Source organism: Melozone crissalis, unplaced genomic scaffold, assembly GCF_028551555.1.
Source record: "Melozone crissalis strain CALT ecotype California unplaced genomic scaffold, PUWL_Pcris_2 ptg000009l_1, whole genome shotgun sequence".
Lineage (NCBI taxonomy): Eukaryota > Metazoa > Chordata > Aves > Passeriformes > Passerellidae > Melozone > Melozone crissalis.
The window spans coordinates 17611957-17633709 of NW_026535787.1; the positions used below are offsets into that span (position 1 = coordinate 17611957).

General features: G+C 42.5%; 1 protein-coding gene across 1 annotated transcript; it reads right to left on the reverse strand.

Annotated features, from left to right (window-relative positions):
- Positions 1-744: 744 nt before the first annotated feature.
- On the reverse strand, positions 745-19266 carry ZBTB11 (zinc finger and BTB domain containing 11). Its single transcript, XM_054270200.1, has 11 exons — positions 18797-19266; positions 15623-15858; positions 14739-14970; positions 12828-13630; positions 10113-10292; positions 9387-9623; positions 8841-8985; positions 7642-7759; positions 4927-5085; positions 4284-4459; positions 745-2234 (listed from the first exon to the last, which is right to left on the reverse strand). The coding sequence occupies exons 1-11, from the start codon at positions 19104-19106 to the stop codon at positions 1702-1704; spliced, it is 3129 nt and encodes a 1042-aa protein (XP_054126175.1). The 5' UTR covers positions 19107-19266; the 3' UTR covers positions 745-1701.
- Positions 19267-21753: the final 2487 nt, after the last annotated feature.

Genomic DNA, 21753 nt, shown 5'->3' on the forward strand with positions numbered 1-21753 from the left:
AAGACTCAAACATAAAAAATTTTCAACAACTGCTTATCTACAGAATTGCAAAGTATAAAAAGAACAGTCCATTCTGTAGCTTAGTAGACAGATATCCACATAGTTAAATAAGATGAAAAGTAGAAATACTAATTCAAATGAGGTGGTTACTTTGCCACAGGGTTTGCTGAAATTTTATTCAGTGGATCTGTTTCACAGGTAGCAGTTATATGCATGTCACTTTCTTTACGAAATTTACCCTGCAATATTACAAGTTTCTGGCTGCTCGGGTATCTTACTGCTGTCCAGGTTAGGAAACCTGATACCACTATAGACTGAGAAGAATTTAAAGACTACAGCTCTGACTGTTCACATGCAAAGCACTTTCAGTTTCCTTGACAGACATGCTGCTTGCTTAAAAAAGCCACACAGCAACAAAGGAACCTACACTTGTACAGATTAAGGTGTGCCCTGTTTGTGGTATTGAACCAGGGGCACAGAAACCTGGGCCAAGCACAGCTGTTCTCACACTTACCTGCAGGATTGCCCAGTAAGGATTTTTCCAACTATGTGGTGTAACATCAGCTATCAACTGGATCTAGAAGTATTTCTCTTAAAGCAGCAGTAATAAGGTCTTCTAGAGATTCTGGTAATTTTGAGACCATTTAATTTTTACCCCATCCCAAGATACTCATATTTCACTATCCTGATATTGTCATGTGTCCTGTTTGGGAATTAGCAGGGCTCCTCCTTTCAATACAATATAAGATCAGTCCATAACCACCTGGACTTCCTTAGTTCCTGAAAAAGTGTGCCATTAGACCTTTCTCCTTTGACAGTTTCTACATCAAATGTAAAGCAAAAACAGAAGCATCCCTCATGAGGCTGCCTGCACTGGGATCACACATCAGTGCTGGCAACAGCTTCCAAGCAAACATGGAGCTGAATGTGGCTGTGCACAGAGGCTGTGGTGCAAACTCCTCCCTCACAAAGAAAAGGAGTTTGCTTCTCTAAGCAGCCTCCCTGGGGTGGGCTGTCCTCTGGTCAACTTCAATTCACAACCATCTTGGAGAACCAGATCACAACCATCTACCTGCCCATTATCTATAAAACATTTTACAGCATTTTGCTGAACCTTGGACCAGCCACCCTCACACCTGGAATTTAAGTAAGTTCTTCAGAACTGGGATTCACTAACTACCAATGGTGCATTTGCCCAGAAAAAAAGCTTCAGTTTTTCTGTATGCCACATGAAGCACAAGCCTACACAAAGCATTCTACCACCTCCCTTGTCTTGGGAGTAAACAGACAGCATCCAATACAGGAAATTTGCTCACAAAGTTGATGAAATGCACATCAAAACAAACAAACAAACTACCAATAGCTGTGCATTTCTAGTTTTTAGTGCAGCCTTTTTATATGTTTTTCTTTTTAATTTTTCAAAGTTACAGTATGATACTTCATGAGACAAAAACATTATTTTAACCTTTTTGTTTTGTTTAAAGTTACAGCCACTATAGAAATCTCAGTTTTCAAAGCCTTGGCCCACACTGGAGTATTGGTACTTTCTCCATCTGATGCGTGGTGCAGTATTCTGTCATCACAACATTCAGTACTGAGGATTAACCATTTGGAAACAGGCATCACTGAAAGCCTCAGGTAACCCATTTTACACTTGGCTCTCACAGATACACAACCTCACCCCTCTTGCTCCCTCATACACTAAATCGACTCCGTTGTTGTTACATGGGCCACCTCTACTTCTACAGTTTCAATGGCCTGCGTCACTTCAGCCATTTTCTGTCCCTGCTGCTGTGCCAGTACATAATTTACCACCTGCATGATGCTTTGGTCAGAAAGGGTGGAGACCGACGTGCACTCCTCAGTAGCTGCAACTGCTTCGATGGCTTCCAGCGTCTCTCCTGTCACCACCACGGTCTCGCCCTCGCCAGCGCCAAAGCTGATCTCGGTTTCCTGCTCCTGTATGTCCGAGGCTAAGATGCTGATGGCGTGTTCCACCTGCGTCCCCTGGTTGTGAAACTGCAGGGTGTCTTTCTCCAGCATGATCTTGCAGGGGATGTAGTCCCTGTGGAGCTTGGTCATGTGCTTGCGCAGGGTGCGCGCGTCGATGTAGGCCTCGTTGCACACGGGGCACACGTAGGGCCGCTCGCCCGTGTGCGTGCGCACGTGGCGCTTCAGCGAGCGCGCGTCCGCCCACGCCACGCCGCACGTCAGGCACTCGAACGGCTTCACACCTGGGGGCACAGCAAGCAAAGGTCACAGCGCTGGCCTGCAGCCACAGGGAGAGCAGCAGGGTGGGGAACACAGCAATGCTGAGATGTTTGCCATGTGAGAAAGAGATCCCACAGCAATGCTGTGATGTTTGCATGTGAGAAAGAGATCCCACAGCAATGCTGAGATGTTTGCATGTGAGAAAGAGATCCCACAGCAATGCTGTGATGTTTGCATGCGAGAAAGAGATCCCACAGCAATGCTGAGATGTTTGCTGTGTAAGAGATCCCACAGCAATCCTGTGATGTTTGTCATGTAAGAGATCCCACAGCAATCCTGTGATGTTTGCTGTCACAGACATCTTTTATGAAAAATCCTTTCTTTAGGATTTTTCCTCCTGAGAAGCTGAGAGGCCACAAGAACAAAACGTAAACAGTGATTATCTGCTGCTGTGGAATGCAACAGGTGCATCTGTGATTGGTCTCATGTGGTTTCTAATTAATGGCCAATCACAGTCAGCTGGCTCAGACTCTGTTCAAGATCCAAGCCTTTGTTATTCATTCCTTCTTTTTCTATTCTTAGCTAGCCTTTTGATGAAATCTTTCTTTCTATTCTTTTAATATAGTTTTAATATAATATATATCATAAAATAATAAATCAAGCCTTCTGAAACATGGAGTCAAATCCTCATCTCTTCCCTCATCCTTGGACCCCTGTGAACACTGTCACAGTTTGCCATGTAAGAAAGAGATCCCACAGCAATCCTGTGATGTTTGCATGTAAGAAAGAGATCCCACAGCAATGCTGTGATGTTTGCTGTGTAAGAGATCCCACAGCAATGCTGTGATGTTTGCCATGTAAGAAAGAGATCCCACAGCAATAGTGTGATGTTTGCTGTGTGGCAAAACATCATTTTACCATTTCTGTGTAACCATGTAATGCAAGCATAATGCATTCAGTAGTTACGATTCTCCACAAGTGCCCAGCCCAACCCAACACTTCACTTTGAAAAACTTGTCAAGATTCCTTTTAATGCAGTTTCTTCCTCATTTTAATTGCACAATGCTTAATGGAATTCTGATAATTTTGATGCCTTTCTGAAGCCATGTTTTACTTCACAGAATTTGTCACTTGCATTTCTAGTCATCCTTTGCTTCTGCCAATCCTTCTGTACACCTACAGCTTTACTCTCCTCTTCACTGCATATGTTCAAATACAGCACCTGATGTTTGTATGATCTTATTTTCCCTTGTAACATCTGAGTTCTGTGGTCTGTGGTGGTGACAAACACCATCTCACTACTGGCTTTTCCTCTCTGACAGTTGCTGTACATTTAGGGTAGGTACCTACTATAGGACACTTTTGCTGTTTAGAAACAAACACAAAATCTCTATTTCAATAGTTAGCTGTCAGATTTACTCTTAAGAGCTCTTAAAAAGAAGACATGCTTCAAAAAAAGGTAGGTTTTGCCCTGGGACAGGAGAATATAGACTCCCAACACAGCTGAAAGAACCAGATACTCAAAAATCAGTTCCATACTTTACCTCTAAAGTAAAAAGGCACATAATTCATTAACAAGAAAAAGGAAGTTTTCATATTTTCTCCAAACATCATACAATTTATCACTTGTCATAAATTAAGAAGTTGATCCGTTTCCAACACTGGTCCTTTTTTCTTTTTAAAATTTAGGCCAATCATTCTCTTATCTGAAGAGTAGTTTGTTAACTGTGTGTGCCTTTGAAAATGGAGAATGTTTTAGCGCATCCACATCCAATTCTTTACCAGATTTACCCCTCTTAGTCACTTGTAAAAATGTTCCTCTTCTATTCAGGTACTGAGGACAAATTGGCACAGTCCCTGTGTGTGACTGGAGCTTTAGAAAGACCCCCAACAGCAACCTCTGGCAATCACTGACAGCAAGTTACCAAACCAGGATTCACATAGAACTGGAGAATCTGTAAAAACTCTTCCATTCTTGCCAGACAGGACACACAGACTCAAAGAAACAATTACCCCTTGCACATTATGTTTTAGGGGTTGAGGGATGTAATGACTATTTGTGTTCTACATACCTTCATGATTGTTCATGTGTCTCCTATATTCCCGGAGCTGTGTGAATTTTCTTCCACAGTGCTCGCAAACTCGTTCCAGATTTTGTTTTGCTCTTCCTTTTTTACCATGTGTGGCTTTCTTCACATGTCTTCTGTACAAAGCTTTCTCATAAAATTCTTTTCCACATACATTACACCTAAAATGTGTTAATGTGAGAAATCTATTAAAACCATTTTTGTACACTTCTGTGTTTTAAGCCAAAATGCACTTTATTTATGGTAGGCAAAGGTTAAGGGCAATACTGTCTTATATGGTAAGTAGTTCCATAATTAGAAGTAATATTGTTGGATTGAACTACATTTCCTCTTATCCACAGCCACAAAGCTTCCACTAACCCTTCTAGAGAAGTGAGATCACATATATTTCTGACTGCACTGATTGTATTTATCCTCTTATGAGTTCACATCTTAGTTCCAGCACTGTGTCCCAAGTCAGGAGTCAACCCACACTATGTAAAGCATCCTCAAATACTCAAGACCCTAATCACCATCAATCCATTGGTACTTAAAAAGTGGACTATGCAGTGCCTTGTTGACAGGCTGTAGATCTCTATAGCCTCACTTTGATTGGTACATTTCAGTTGTTAAATTAATTTCCTCTTACCTATAAGGGTCTGTGACAGAATGAGACTTTACATGAGAGTACCAGTCTTTCTTCCAGCTGTAACATTTCCCACAGAACTGACACTGAAATGGCTTCACACCTAAATGTTTATTCATATGCTGCCGAAGATCCCGAGCTTCATAGAAACTCTTGTCACACCTGTAACAGGAGATGTTTTAGCATCCCATAAAAGAAAGGCATTGATTTCAAAGGCACTGGGACCCTCTTCTTTAATAGCAACTCAAGACTGAGAACACCAACTGCATCATCAGTATTTATTTAAAACACAATCCCACTCTAAACTAGGAAAAAATTAAAAGAACAGCAGCTTGTTTGAAAGCTTGGAATAAAACTTGAGGACCTCTGAAACCCTTTTGTCTGTTATTGAGTAACTACATTCTTTCTGCAGATTTAATGGTAAATATTCAAAGGCAAAACAACTGGGAGACATGAGAAATTTGTATTATACCATATGAACCTATGAGGCAGTAACAGCTGCTTCTTTCCTTAACCAAAGAGGACTGACACAAAGATAACTGGATTTTGTTATTTTTAATGCTCAAATGTTGGGGGTTTTTTTAGAAAATAAAAAACCCCAAATTCACAATCCTGCAAGAAAGCATCTGAAAGTATCAATACTTCTTCTTTAGCTTGCTGCTTGTACACATCTTAACCCAGGCTAACTTAGGGTTTTCCTTCACTTATACTTTGCCATAGTTGGACTATACAGCTCCTCTTGGTATGAAGACTACAGTCTGATCTAATCAAAAACATGGTTTCTCCCTTTGAAAGAAATTCTGCTGCTCATCTCTCTCTCTTCCTCATGTAACAACAAACAGCTGCATGACTCAAGAAAGGACAGAGGTAGAGCAATGCCAGCAAGCAAAGGTGGCTGATTCAACTTCTACAGGACCAACCACTGGAATGAGGGAATTTGAAAATGAGAAAAACTTCCATACAGCAACAAAACATTTGATATTACACTGCCTGAATAATGGGCATTCTGGAAAGGAAAAAAGTTGACTTTGCTTTTGAGAGAGGGAAAAAAAAAAACGTAACAGTCCTCGAGCCACACAACCAACCTCCTCCTAGGCTGGAAAGTCTCACCACTCCAGTTCAAATGGGGCTCTCAGGGATCCTCAGTTTGCACATCCACTTAAAATAGTACCAGAAAGACCCCTCAGGGGCTTGAATGGGGTTGGCACTTAGTGCTCTCTCCCCAAGGATTGTGTATTTGGAAAAGCCATTAGAGAAGTAAAAAATTCAAGCAACCACCATACGTTGTCATGCATTACTGCAGTTTAATCAAACACATACTTCACTGCAAAATTTCCAGGAACATTTTAGGAAAATAATTCATGGCCCCTCAACTGGGCCAGAAGTTCAGACTGAAGCCTGACAGGGAGGTTTCCATTCCAAGCCACCAAACTAAAAACTGAAGTCTGGTTATTGCTTAGTGAAGCTCTCTAAACCACCAGTGACAACATGAATTATATCCTTAGCAGAGACCTTTGCTGGAAAAGCAGCAAGGACTGTCTCTGTTTTGAAGAAGCTGGGGAGTCAAAATATCTTCTCTGTCAAGGTGACCTCTTGCATCCATGGCCCTACTGCCTTGAGTAAAAAAATTTTTGTTTTATAAATATACTTTACCTTCAAATCTAAAATTCCCTTCCATAGTATGTTTCATGAAACAGTGTCTGTGCACCCTCTATTAGCTCTGTTTTTAGTATTTTTAGAATTAATGCTTTTAGTATTAAAAATCACTAAATATAAACATTGTTGACAGAACTGAAATAAGTTTTCATAATTTAGAAAATATTATTTTTGCTAGTACGCAGCAGCAATGAGATACTTTAACCAATTCTTTAGAGTATTGCTTTCTTTAAAACCTTAAGTTGCTACAGGCAATAATATAAATTGTACCACTCCTCTTAATATCTGACAGAGCTTCCCAGGGAATCATTGTGAGTTCCAAAATTAAACATTATTTGTCCTTCTGCAGGGCACTTAAAGTTCCCTATAGTCTGTTTGGTCACGGAAGAAGTATCCATGTTTTGCTAATGCACTAAGATCACACTTTCCAGTTACAGTTTCTGCTTTGCTAAAGTCCACAATGCTGTGATGTAAATAATAGTAAATTAAGAATAAAATAGAATAAAAATAAATTAAGAATAAAAACAAATGTTATTCATTGCAGTATTGAAGTAGTCATACATGTTTTATAATGAAGAGAAGTGCAACAGTCAGTGAGTCTCAGTCTGCAATGTTCCTAAACACAGCCATGTTTCAGCAAACACTGAACACAAGTGCAGGACATTGCAGACCCTACAGCTTCAAATCCATGAAATCCACTGTCACACTACAAGAGGGCAAACCAGGCTGAAGGCCCTTGGCCTCTCACAACCTTACACTCTTTTATCTGTTCTACAAAAAAGCTGTATACCCACACAGCTACTGATTATAGCACCAATTACAGTGCAAAGTCATTAGAGAAGAGCTGCAAGAAACTGGAGCTGGGTAACAGTTTAAAACCAAGCCTTTGCTCTCCAGCATGTATTTACAAAATGCATTTTTATTCTCATGCTCCCCAAGTCTTATCCCAGGCCAGTGGAACAGTTTTATGCTACAACAAGGAGCTGCTTTCAATCTTGAAAATGACTGGGATCATTAACACCAAGACAAAAGCCCACCAAACCCACCCATCACCTGACTTACTGAGTACACTGATATCCACGAACTTCAGGCTTTGGCTGATGTTTCTTTATGTGTTTACTGAGTCCTGATGCCCTGTGGAAAGATTTTCCACAGATGGAGCAAAGGTATTTGGATTCTCCTAGCAAAAACAAAACAAAACATGTTAGCAAGCCATGCCTCCGTTTCTCTGGAGTGCTTTGTGAGACAGGTTTTAATTCATATATAACTTAAGTAATCAGAGCAGTACTGCAAAGTGAAGTTTGTTTAATTACACACTGATGGAATTTTTAAGTGTATTTTGTATGTGCTAATGTAATAATACACAAGGGGGGGGAACTAGCAACTCTAAATTAGTTTATTTTATGTTTTTAAACATAGGTACATTGCTGCAACTATGATTTAGTGAGGAAGAGTGAGCAGCCTAAAAACCTGCCTTCTTGTGTGAAAAAAACCACAAGTGCCTGTGCTTGTGTATTATGCAACTTCTTCAGAAACACAGCATTGCTTATGGACTACTGCTTATATCTTGCATTTGTGGAAAAACACCTTAAAATAAAAGTTTTTACTCCATTTCATCAACACAGGACTGATGACTACTAATACAAATACCTTAATTTCAGGAACAAAAAGAGATACTAACTGAGTATCTCTCTTGATTCTGCTCAGCCCAGAAAACCAGAAACACAGACAACCTTTACAAATTACAATTTTAAAACTCTGCTTGTATTGAATTATTATATTGCCATCTTTCCTATGCTAAGATCTTTCCAGACACTAGGCTTTACAAAATGTCATTATTAGTACAGAACATCGTGTAAAACATATCTGGATATTCTGAGAGATTTAACTTAGCATGTTTTCCTGTAAAAGGACAGGCTGGGAGATGAAGTGCATTAGAACATTCCAGCCTGTTGCCTATTTCCTGTTGAACTGACATGATGCAGGCATTAAATACGTACATAAATCCACAGGAACAGACCAACCACAATTCCCCGTTCTTGTACAGAACATTTGCATAATAACACTAAACTATGGATTAGCCCCAGAAAATGACCACAAATGACCACTGACCTCTACCTCAGCTGCCTGACCAGAAGAAAAAGAACAAACTACCATTTATTTTTTTTAAACAGTTTCTTTTGACACTGAAGAGCAACATTAAAGTTCAGCAGCATAAAATAGCCAAAAAAAGGAAAAGGATTCCCTTTCTCATCACTTACCTGTATGGATGCTCATGTGCTCCTGAAGACTTCTTTTTGTGACAAAAGACTTTTCACACAAGTCACACTTGAACTGTTTCTGTACTTCATGGAGAGCTAAGTGCATTTTCAATCCATGCTTATACGTAAAGGTCTTTCCACAAACCTAAAAAAAATCCATACGTGGTGGAATAGGACAAATAAAACTAATTATGTAATAGGTGTTTAACTTCAAACAGAACAAAACCTCCTGTATCTCCTGGGAACTAGTATGGACAAGTCTGTGATTCTCCAGCAGTGATAGAACTGGTCTATTAAAAAAAGGAATAATCAAAGGAAGACATTTTTCTAGACACTAGAATATCAACTTGCACAACTCATACTCATTCTAGTTTTCTCACTCTTGGACTGTAAGCAATTTCATCATGAATGTTACACTAGTTTTCCCTATTGTGAAGTGACCAAGTGAGGTGAACAAGACTAACATAAACTTAAGCAGAGCATCGATACCAAAACATTGGTAATAGAGAACATGACAAATGTGATTAGAGAGCGAAAGGACTTTACCTTGCACGCGTGGGGTTTGACACCTGTATGTTTAAGCATATGTATTCTGAGGGAATAGAGCTTGGGCAGAGTCCTCCCACAGATGTCACACACGAATTCCCGTTTGGTCCTGCCTTTCACCGAGGACATGCCGCTCCCCTCGGGCCCCCCGGCCGCAGCGCCGGCCTCCGTCTTCCGCGTGTGCCGCACCAGGTGCGCCCGCAGCGACGCGCCGTACTGGAACTCCTTCTTACACAGCTGGGACAGACAACACACAAACTCACTGTGCATGTAACATGCAGAATTACTAAAAAAAACCAACCAGAAGTAATCAAATGTTTGAAGTGCAGTAATATGATGAGTTAACTCTATAACCCAACTCCTGAGGTTAACGAAGAGTTGTATATTTTTATTTTATGGCTACTGACAGAACCACCGATCACTTCCCAGTGAGATTAACTTCCAGTCTAGACTAAACACAAATTCACTGGTAGGGTTAAAAGCAAATCCCATGCTAGCACTGTCTTGAGCAGCAAGTCACACACTACTGTCAGGCCAAGTGGCTGCACTCCATTCTACTTCACCCCAGCCAGATCAAGGCTATATCCAACTCTGAAATTAGTAAGGAAAATAAATACATATACCAAAAAAGGCAACAAATATAATTACTAATATAATTACAGAATTAATTTTCATAAGGAGGAAGATTTACACAGAAAAAAAACCAAACCCAACCCCTCAACTTACTGGGCATTTATATTCTTTAGACCTTTCATGTTTCAGTGTGTGCATTATGAGTGCATAGCGCCGCTGGAACACCATTCCACAGTCAGTGCACTTGTGCTGTGCCTCCACTTCGTTATTTTCTGTGGTCTCTCTTTTGGGCTGTTTCATTTTTTTCCCTCTTTGTACCAGCTTCATGGCAACCTAAGTTGGAAAACCAGAACCTATTAATGAATTTTACTGCATTGTACTTCATGCCTTGTCTGAAAGTTTGCACTAAAAGCTGATGTTCTGTTTTTCTGTAATACCTCCTAATTGTGTTCAGCTGACTTAGCTGCATGAAAGTTACCTTGTTTCAGTTCACTACTAAACTACAGATGTCAAGGTGAGTGAAAAACCATTCTTTTTTAAAACCATAAGCTTACTATGAGGATGGTCACGCAGTGACTTACCAGTTCAGGGACAATGAACTCTCCAGCCCTGAGTCAGTGCCTGAGTGACAGCTACAAGACAGTTACAGAAGAATCACAGAAATCCTGACTGGCAGTACTCTATCAAGTTGAGAGCATTCCAGCTTTCCTAGAGATTATCTAGGAATAAGGCACTAGTGGGTTTTTTATGTGGTATTGGCACATATGCTAGTGCTACCTGGAGCTGATAATCTCATCTTCCTTTGTAGAAACTTGCTGCCAAACTCTTTAGAAACCAAATTCTAAGCGATCAGGTTGAAATGCCCTGTATCAGGTGTGTGTCCCCTTTGGGTTCCTGAGAATAAGGCAAGGGAAGGAAGTACAGGCATCCCAATTTCTTCATCCTGCTCTCCCAACTGTTGTAGACAGGTAGAAGAACTATAAAAGAAAGGCCTTGTGAAACCAAAGCCTCACTTTGCTAAACTGCCAGAACTGCCCTGTCACTTCTTCTAAGGGCAGCTATCGAGCAGTTTGCAAGTTCCCATATTAAGCCATTTTGAGAATGAGACATTTATTAACAATCTACTCTGAGGGTGAAAAACAAATGCACCTACAATAGCAAGGATTTGTCCACTGAGAACCAGCAGAAAAAGTATGTAAACAATCCAGGAATAGAGAGATTTGATAGACAAGTAAAATACTATTTACTAACCAATGAATTAGGTGGCAAGAAAGCTACTAATCCATGGGTGTCAAACAAAAGGTCTGTGAAACCTGTATAAAATAAGGTATGTGAATAAAGATTTGGCTTTTCCTGCATTAAGAAAATGGAGTCTCACATGACTTCTTCTAATACCCAACAAGTGAGGTATCTAGCAGGTTTTGAAAACATGCCAGCCCTTCCATGCCTCTGAAAACCAAATTGAAACTCAAATTTTTAATGTATTTTAAAAAAATTTCCTGTTGCTCTGAAAAATTATGCAAACTTGGCTAAACTGTGAAGCCACAAAAATAATTTTATTCAGTACAGGATTAGTAAGAGCTAGGAAAAGAATTAATTCCTACAAAGCACACCTCATTCCAATATCTCCATGTCAGGTGCAAGTACTGTAATTTAAACCAGAAGCATTTTTCCTGCAATCTCTTTCCCATTATTCTCCCAGCATCAAAACTGGGAACTCAGGAGAGTGTCTCCTTCCCAATGCTTATATGAAATCCCATGCCACAGGGGGAGTTGAGGGATGCAGAAAACACTAAAGGCTACAAAACAAGTTAGGAAAGCAGAAGCCTGTTCCTGACTCCAACCTTGAGCAGTCATCCAAACTAATTTATTTTTTCCATAGATCTGTGCACTTCATCTGCCAAGGATCTGGATTTAAAAACTGCAAAATACATAACAGGAACTATTCCCAAAAGTAAATATTCCATATTCCCCTTCCCAAAAGAGAACAAAACTGCGGTGCTCTTCAATCAGCATAAATAGGTTGCTCAAGTATTTTGATTGTGCTACTTTTAGCATCTGGGCTTTAAGCTGTCCTTCTGTAAAAAGATACTAATTCTACTGTTTCTACTAGGGTGCTGTAATGATACCACATTATTGTCCTGTGTGTGGGACTGGTGGCTCTGGTACACAAAACTCTCAGGACTCCTTTGGAAATTATAATATAATTATTAATAGCTCTTCAGAAGACTTGGCCAACATGCAGTGAAGTGCACTCTGTCACAAACTAAATGCATGATGCCCAGTGAGATGACTGCCAACTATCCAGAGGCACTGAAGGAGGAAAGGCTCTCAAAGGGGAAAGAGTAATAACACCGTTTCATAAAAAAAAAGAAAATTGTGATTGGAGCTAGTTCAATTACTTAACATTTAGTATGTTCAGGTGCTAGAGTTTTTAACAAGTTTTTTTGCTCTTTGGACCTTTCTTCTCATTGACCCCAATCAGAAGGTAGCAGGAATGCATTATTGTGACTCATTACTACATCTTAAGATCGACATGGGATGTAAAATTTTTCATTCCCAATGTTGTTCTCAAATCTGAACAAATGTAGGATCTCACTTCTCTAATAGATAAATTTATGTGTCTATGACTGACATACACATGAGCTAGCTTAGAATTAAATTCATAGATCATTAAGGATTTTGGGGAGATGATACAACTTCTGTCCAACCATAAGAAGTTGTGAGAAGATACTCAACCTAGATTGTGGCCACCGAGCATTCTAAGGACCTTCAATATGGAAGGAATACTGAAGCCAAGTCAATGCTTTTGGGATTTTGTTTGCCCAACTGTCACAGCTTAGAAATTACTCTAATGACACAGAATACCTGCTGCACTGCAGATTTAGGATTTGTCTTTCTATTCTGCAGTTTTTTTTCAATTCCTTTATGCAGCCTGATGTATCCCCCCTCAGTGACAGAGCGCTGGCGAAGCTTGCTTTTGTAAGTATCATCCTGGCTGGAAGCAAGGCTCTCTGGCTGGGAAATGGAGCTGCTCTGCTCATCACTTCTTTGCTTGAGTGTCTCTGAGGAGTCTTCAGAAGCAGAATCCACATGTGCTTTATCACTCTGATTTTGAGCTGCCTCAGTTTCCCCTTGGCTCTGTGTGTCCATGGCTTCCACAGCCGATGGCTCGGTGCCGAGTCTGTTGTAGAGGCTGTTTGGAATGCTCTCCACCAGCTGGATCTTGATGTAATTTTCAGTTGTTTCACACCGTTCCACAGCCTTGGAAGGATCACCTGCAGTGGCCTCCAGAGGCTCTGGGTGCAGGAGGTCAGGCTGGGGTGCTGCTGCCTCCTCTGTCCCAGCAGAGGAAGGAGCTCCATTCACAGCTACTGGCACTTCACTGGCTGTGAGTTTAGGCTGCTCAACACCATCCATGGGCTGCACCTGCACTTCAGCCTGCTCTGCTAAATTTTGTGTTGACTCTACTGTTTGGATATCTCCCTTTTGGTACACTGTAATTTGTTTCTCTTCCATCTGTTTGTGCACATTCTCACAGATTTCAAGGACCTCTGACATGAAGAGATGCCGGGCGAGCATGGCCACTTCTGCCATGCTACAGAAGTCAAACGTTAATTCTGAAGTATAAGCAAATTCCAATAAAGGCAGGAAACTGGACTTGCAGAAACCTACCAGGAGTAAAACAAGATATTAGAGCACATAATGATGACCTGAAATTACCCCAAAAGATCCCATGAGGAATCAACAGTTCACCTTTGATACAGTTAAGTCTGAAATTCAGAGCAAAACACACTTGGAAATAACAAGCCCATCACTGGCACTCAATTAATTGTCATTTACGCTACAGCTTCCTCCTCATGTGGGTAAGCTCAGACAATTTTTCCAATAACTAAGTTGTACTTAAAGAGTTTCACAATAAAATTCTTTGAGGAATATTTCAAGATGCTGGGAGAGCCACAATACTTTTGAAGGACATGAACTGAACCGAAGTCTTTCTGGATCTGCTACATTCAGAAAGTACTCAGGTCTTAAGTAACAAGCCATGTGGCAGAAAAATAAGGAAGTAGCTATTGAAAACAATAAAAATATGGATATATAGATAGAAATGCTGAAATATAAGAATTTGGTATAACTGTCCACAGTTGCATAATTAATAAATCAAATATTTAATGTGGGGAAGCTTCTGGACCATCCTATGAGAAAATTACTGTTCATGCATGCCTATTATTCATGCAGAGACAGTTAATAAATGAGAAAGCAATGCAGAAGCCTTATGTTTTGTACATTACTCTTCATCACTACAAAGCTATTTTTAGAACATATATTTTAGCTCCTGTATTGCATGTACCAGGTCTGAGAAAGCAGACATGTAAAATTCTGCTTCATAAAAAAATAAGAAGCAATTTAGCATTTGTTAAGTTAAACAACTCTCCAAGCAGCTCGTCAACATCCCTGCCTGATGTACTCAAGCACTTGATTTTGTTCCTTTTAGTGTTTGTAACTAATACAAGGAGGAAACAGGCCTAAGCAAGGTAAAAATCCATCAAAAGCTTCTCAGAAATGTTAAGATTAAATACCACAATCCATGGAAAATCAGATTAGGCAAAATCAGAGCGATCACTTTTGCATTATGATCTACACAAAATACTTTTAGATTAAAACAGAGAAAAAAGCAAGATAAAATTTGGTTGTCTTCAACATCCAAAAAAGACTGAATTACACACTGTACACCTTAGAATATTATGATTTCTAGCTTTGAAACCCACAGCAATTCACCTGACAGATCCACTACAGCTTCATGACTAGTGACAGCTCCCTTTTCAATGAAGAGCTCTCGGAAGTACTCGCTGTTGGCTGCCAAGACAGATTTGTGAGCTTTGTACTCCTCTCCTTCAATCAGCAAAGTCACATCACAGAACTGATTGGAAAGCCTCTGCTGATTCAGTTGGTTTAAGACTGACAGACAATGTTTGGAAGATGACTGCTTCACAAGGCCCTTACTGTCAACCTGTCATAAACAACATTTGAGAACTTCATTACATTTAGATTGTGCCTTTTCAAGCATTCACACTGAAACACAGAAAAGGATTATTTTCTGCAACCATACAATCAGTTCAAGCCTGTAGAATATAGAGCTTAACTTTACTATTGCTTTCCTTCTTTAAGTTTCACCCTCCCTCCAAACACAATTAAAACAGACTGAAAAAATGGGAAGACACATTCAAACAGCTCTTTGATTGTATTTTTCTATGCTACAGTCTGAAAAAGTTTAGAAATTCAAATGTCTTTATGTGGATGTGGGTTTGCAATTATGAACAAGAATTTTATATATTACTATTTCATCATTTATTAAGGAAAAATACAGAGCTCATAAGAATCTTGTATGTGATGGCAATTGTAAGCAATGGCAATTTTGCCACTAATTTTATCTTAGATTCTAGATGCATAATATATAGCATGATTTTATTTCTCAGTAATTATGTCCTATAATTAATTTCATAACATATACACCAGTATCCCATTTCTACATATTCAATATCTTTGGCAAAATGTACAGTCTTATTGTTACAAGATTATCACAACAATGGAAAAGAAGTCCATAACCAAGAATGCAGTAATAGAAATTGCAAATCCATTCAGATGCAAACAACAGTACTTACAAACACAAGCTCGTGCTTTGCTATTGGTTTCTTCTTCACAGGCTTTGGGGATGCTGCTGGGATTGATGCTGTGTTACTCAATTCATCATCTGTTTCATTACTGTCTTCATGAGATTTTGCATCCAGTCCTAGCTCCTCCAGCATTTCAGAAGGATCTGAGAGAGATCTGGAGCGGTCTAGCTTTTCCTGGCACTTGCTGCATTCTTTAATGTAATCCTTAACCTGCTTAAGAATACCTAAGAAAAATCAATGGAGCTTGATTAGGCTTCTAATCTTAATTCAATTTACTATAAACAAATAATTATGTAGAAAATTAGCTCAACATCAATAATTAATAATCAAAAATATTACATACTAACCAAGCAAAATAAAGTCAGCCACCTACACTCTCCCTCTCTGATGCAATATTACCAATTCTGAGTTTCTCACACCATTGCATAATATTGTCTCTACTGCTAATTTGAGATAGAACATTTAGAATGTCACTACATCAAGCAAACCCTCCTAGAAAGATTATTAAGGTTAAAAAAAAAAAAGATACTTAGACATTCAGTCTCATCATCCCACATCAATGACAAATGTAATATAACCCTGTATTTAGCCCACACAAATGGCTTGTTTCTCCTGAAGAGGACAAAAATTGGAAGGCTCACTTACGAGCTTTTGCAAAATTGGGATCAACTGTGCTATATGCAATGACACTGATAGGTACTATTACCACTGATTTAAATCAATTGCTTATGATTTTGGAATTTAAATAAATCAATTTCCCTCCAGTACTTTAACCAGTGGAACCAAGTATAAATGACAGCACCCAAGGAAATAGCCTGAATTTGTGTCAGGGGAGGTTTAGGTAGGATTTTGGGAACAGGTTCTTCACCCAGAGGGTGGCTGGGCCCTGGAACAGGCTCCCCATGGAAGCAGTCACAGCACCAAGCCTGGCAGAGTTCAGGAAGTGTTTGGACAGTGCTCTCAGGAATGACTCTTGTGACTTTTGGGGATGGTCCTGTGCAAGCCAGGAGTTGTATTCAGTGATCCTTGTGGGTCCCTTCCAGCTCAGCACATTCTGCAATTCTGTAAATAATGTCAGATCCTCAGCAGGTCCTGAGTGCAGGGTCCCCTTCTGGATCCCACGGCATTTTCCGTGCGCGGCTTTCAATCCAAATTTGTTCTCTTCACTAGGACAATATAAAAGCATATACAGCAGCTGGGCCTCTATGGCTTAAAATCCAGCACTGCTCAAAACTTTGCTGACACAGACCAAGACTTGCTTGCTCACATCTCCTCAGAGCATGACTTGCACTATCATTAAATATCTCTCTCTGTAAGGATCAGGAAAACAGAGACTTAAGGCAACCTGAGATATTAATGTCCATTTTAACAATTTGTACATCTCCTTGATTTCATCTGAAATAGAAGGAGATCTGGCCTGCAGATCACATCCCTAACACCCTTCCTGGCCCCTGAGGCATTCTCCAGCCCATGGCCTTGCAGTTACAGAACACACACCAGGCTGATGGCCACCTCAGGCTGACAGCAGCCAAAGCTGCTGTCCCCAGCAGCCAGAGAGCACTGTAATGGCAGGGAAAACATTGTTTTAAGGGAGACACGTGTAAGAAACATAAAACTTGAACTGAAAGCATGGAATGAATTTTAGTGTTCTCAGTGTAAGAGAAGCAAGAGGATTTAGGGTGTGCAAATAAAGGTGATCAGCAAGATCAAAAGAACACAGAGTGCCTTCTCCTGACAAACAGAAGCTACACTGAGACCCATGGAGGAAGTTTCCAGCACAGGAAGATGCCAGAACAGTGCAATGCTGGGCAGACAATGAGAATGCAGATAAAGGCAAGGAAAGCACCATCCAGAATGGGTATATTAGCTTTGAGATGCCAAATCCCCTCTTCATACAAAAAGATCATCAAGTCATTGAGATCTGGACTGGAGGGACTGGCTGCAGCTACAGCAAAATCTCTCCAACTGAAAATAGGGAAAACTAAAGCTGGAATTACAGACTTGCTGGTGGATGAAAAGAGCGGAACAAGAGAAGCAATGCAGACACACACTGGGCCCATGGCAAGTGAAAAGCAGGCAATTTGTTTGATGGATACCTAGGGCTAAAAGTAGAACTCCAAATCCAAAGGGAACAAGATATCAAGTCATTCCCTCAGGCAAAATAAAGTCCCAATTGGGAATTACTGCTGTTCAGGCACCACCATTTGTAACAGCTGTGGCATCACTCAGGACCCAGCTGAGAATTAGTCTGGTCTTTTCAGCTTCTCATTGCAAGAAAGAGACAAATAAAACAATGAGTGCCAGCACGGCCACCACTGGCAGCTGTAGTACTTTAACACGAACACCAGCATATGCATGAATGAGGTACAGAGCTACCCCAGCCCATGTGGACTGGATTATCACCTTATCCCAAGGGCACCGTTGAGATGTCACTGCCTTACCTGGGCTGCGTGCAGTACCTGGAGGGGACAGCTGTACTCTGTGTTTGCAGATATTCAAGGTACCACGGCCAGACGAGCAGCCCTGGATAATTTGCTGACCGAGAGGTACCGTGCAGAGCGAGCCCTGCCCCTCGGGGTGTGACACAGTGTCACTGCCCACAAAGCACGTGCTCGAGGTGGCCTTTAAAGGCACCGGTCACGGCAAGGGACAGTCCCCTCCTGGTCCCGGCAGGGAGGGCACACGGACATCCCTCCAGTAGAAGGGAGACATGGGACTCCTGGGGCGGGTACAGGAGGGCAGCAAAGATGACTGATGGACTGAATCGTCCCTTTTACAAGGAAAGGCTGAGGGAACTGCACACGGTCAGCCTTGACACGAGACGACTGACAGGGCACCGCATTAATGTGTATAAACATCTAAGCAGAGGTGTCAGGAGCATGGAGCAAGGTCCCGGTGGTGCCAAGCAATGGCACAAGAAGAAACGAACAAAAAGAAACCAAAGCACGGGAGTTCCACGTGAACACGAGGACAAATTGTAAAGGTGGCTGTGCGCCGGCACAGGCTGCCCCGAGAGGCCGTGAGTTTCCACCGGGGGAGACGCTCAAGAACCGCCGGGACGCGGTCCTGTGCCATGCCTGGGATGACCCAGGGACCCACCGCGTCCCTTCCAGCCGCGGTTCGCTGTCTCGGTGCCCGCAGCCGCCCCCGCCCCGGGCTCACCTCTCCACCAGTACTTCTGCGAGAGCCCCTGCCAGGTCTGCAGCCGGGTGCGGTGCGCGCCGTCGGGCGCCAGGTGCGCGGCGCGGATGAGGCGGGCGCGGCGCTCGGCCTGCAGCACCACCTCCAGCTCGGCGAAGCGCTGCTGGTCGCGCTGCCGCCGCTGGTAGTACAGGGTGCCGCCGCGCACCACGTAGCAGGCGGCGGCCTTGCGGATCTTCCGCTTGGCGTTGCCCTCCGTGCCCGGCGCGTACGGCTCCCGCTCGTTCGTCAGGTACCGCAGGATGGCCAGGTAGCTCTCCTCGCTGGACATCGCGCGGCAAGGGGCGCGGGTGCCGCCCCCGCGCCCGGGCTGCGGAGGAGCCTCCCGGGATAAGGGGAGGGGGGTCGGGATCGGCCCCGGTCCGGCGGGAGCCGCGCCCGGGGGGGGAACTGGAGTGTAGCGGCCCGCGGCGGCGGGAGGGAGGGAGAAGATCGGGCAGCAGCGGCGGCGGAAAGGCAAAATGGCTGCTGCACAAGCGGAAGTGAGGTGGGGCCGCGCGCGCGCAGGAGGGCCCGGGAAGGGGCGGGGGCGCGGGGGAGCGCCCGGGGGAGCGGGGCCGCCATCTTGGAACCGGGCAGGGAGAGCCCGGGCGCAAGGGCGGGGTCGCCATGTTGGAGCCGGGCAAAGCGTCCTGCGGGGAGCGGCCGTGGCGGCGGGAGCCGGGAACGCTCCCGAGGGAATCCCAGCGCAGCCCCGGCTCCGAAACTGAAGCGGCTTCTGCTCCAGAGCCGCCTCGGGGGTAGAGCTGCGAGGGGAGTAGCGGGGCTGTTCGTGACCATCAGGAGCAGGAGCAGCACCAGCGCGGGCGGGGCAGCCCCGCCTCAGGGCTCGGTGCGCGCTGTGCTGTTTGTAAGGGGCAAGAAAGGAAAGTGAACTGCGCATTTTGCTTGTCCGAGCTCTCCGCTGGCTGTTACACCCGTGACAGAGACACGCGAGGCGGGAGCCGGGGCTGCCGTGCCCAGGACAGCCCAACAGCAGCAGCAGCAGCGACCCTTGCCCTGCGCTCGGTACCTGCGGGACGCTCCCGGGGCAGGGAGCCCCGAACACCGAGATACCGACCTGAGCGAGCGGCACCGGCCAATACGCTACTTATATAGAAAAAGGGTGCTGTATTTAGTTTTTCTGTTTATTATAATAATGGCAGTGGTGGAATACTGGAACAGGTGGCCCTAGGAGGCTGTGGAATCTCTGTCCTTGCAGTTGTGTTCAAGACTCAGCTGGATACTAAGCAGTCTCATCTAAACAGACACGTTTTGGACAAAGAGTTGGAGTGGATGTCCTCTGGAGGTTCTCTTTAACCCAAATTATTTTTGTGGGTCTGTGACAAACTTAGGTACTCAATTTCTTCTGACAAATACTTGATAGAGGATCAATTACATCACATTAGGTAAACACAAGGGCTTATTTAAATTCCATAATTCATTCTATTACAACCATATTTGAGGTGAATAAAGTGCTGTTACAGCCTGCTCTGAGCAGCCTGTCTCACCCAGTGCATAGCCTGTAAGAGGAGTAACCTGATGGGCTGTTATTCTTTACTACTTCTCACCATATCAGTCAGAACTCGGGAATAAACATCAAGGAAGAGTAATTGTGAAGCACTTCTGTGCACCACTGCAGTGACACCAGGCAGCCAAAGCCTGCAAACTTCAAAGCATTAACAAATAATAACTTATTAATTAGTCATATCTGCCAATCAGTTTCTATATCTGTCATGAATGGTATTTCAAGCAGATGGTAAAAGCTCATCTTTATTTTCAGCTTCTTAGCTGAAAACATTCACAAGGACACATTTGGGGTACCAAGTGCCTTGTACAAGACATTGATGTGATTTGTATAATCACCACTAGCACATGGAATATTTAAGTGTTTTCAGCCTTCAGTTTTAAATTATTAAAAATTCCCTGTTAACCACAAGCAATTTTTCTTCCTCTCTTTTCCCCTCCAGTTTCTGTCTCCTTTGCTTTCAAATATGTTAACCAGTTGAAAAGCCTTCAATTTCTTTCTAAACGTGAGCAGCACTGGGTTGGGTTTTTTTGTTGTTTTTTTAATATCAAAAAGCAGCCTTGTTTGGAAGATCATGGTGCAAATTCCATTAATAACATCAAGCTAAACCTTTTTTAAATAGGTTGCCTTCATCCAGACCCGTATCTATTTTACTAAAACTCAAAAGAGGTATAACTATAGCCCATTACCCACAATGCCCATTACAGCCATTGTTTTTGAAGCCCAGAGGGACTGCAGGAAGTTGAAACACAGCTGTCTTCTTGACTGGTGTAAGATAGCAAATCAAGTCCTCAAAGTATCAACAGAAAAGTAACTGATCCAGGAAATAGTGAAGGTTTGGTTTCTGTTTTGGTTCTGGTAAACCAGGACATTGTTTTGCCAAGGGTATTGCTGGGCACGCTGTCTGCACAGTGCAGTTACTTAGGCAGACAGAGGAACTCCTATGAGGAATTTCAATCCCTCTAGCGGTGGGAGGGTGGAAATATACTAAGGGAACCTCTATATGCATTCAGCAAGTTAAATATGAACCTAAATGAGCTTTAACTGTGTAACATCAGCTGCATTTGAAACCCATTCAATCTTCACAGGCTTCCTTTTCCTGACAACAGCTTCCAGCAATTCATAGTTTTGTAACTTCCCTACACAGAAGTTGCACCTGAATCTTTGTGTGCAAGAGCCATGCAGTCTGTGAAACCATCCATTCCCTTTTTTTAACCTTCTCCACATTTGATTCTCTGTATCTTGCTACATGCATTCCACAACACAGGACCTTTGCAGGTAATATACAGATTATATTGCTTCACACCCTCTTTTAGCTTGTGTGTACCTCTAATCTTAGAAACCACTTTTTATGTCATTTGTCATAGATGCAGAATATCTCACACAGCAGAGCAGACCATGGCACAAGTAA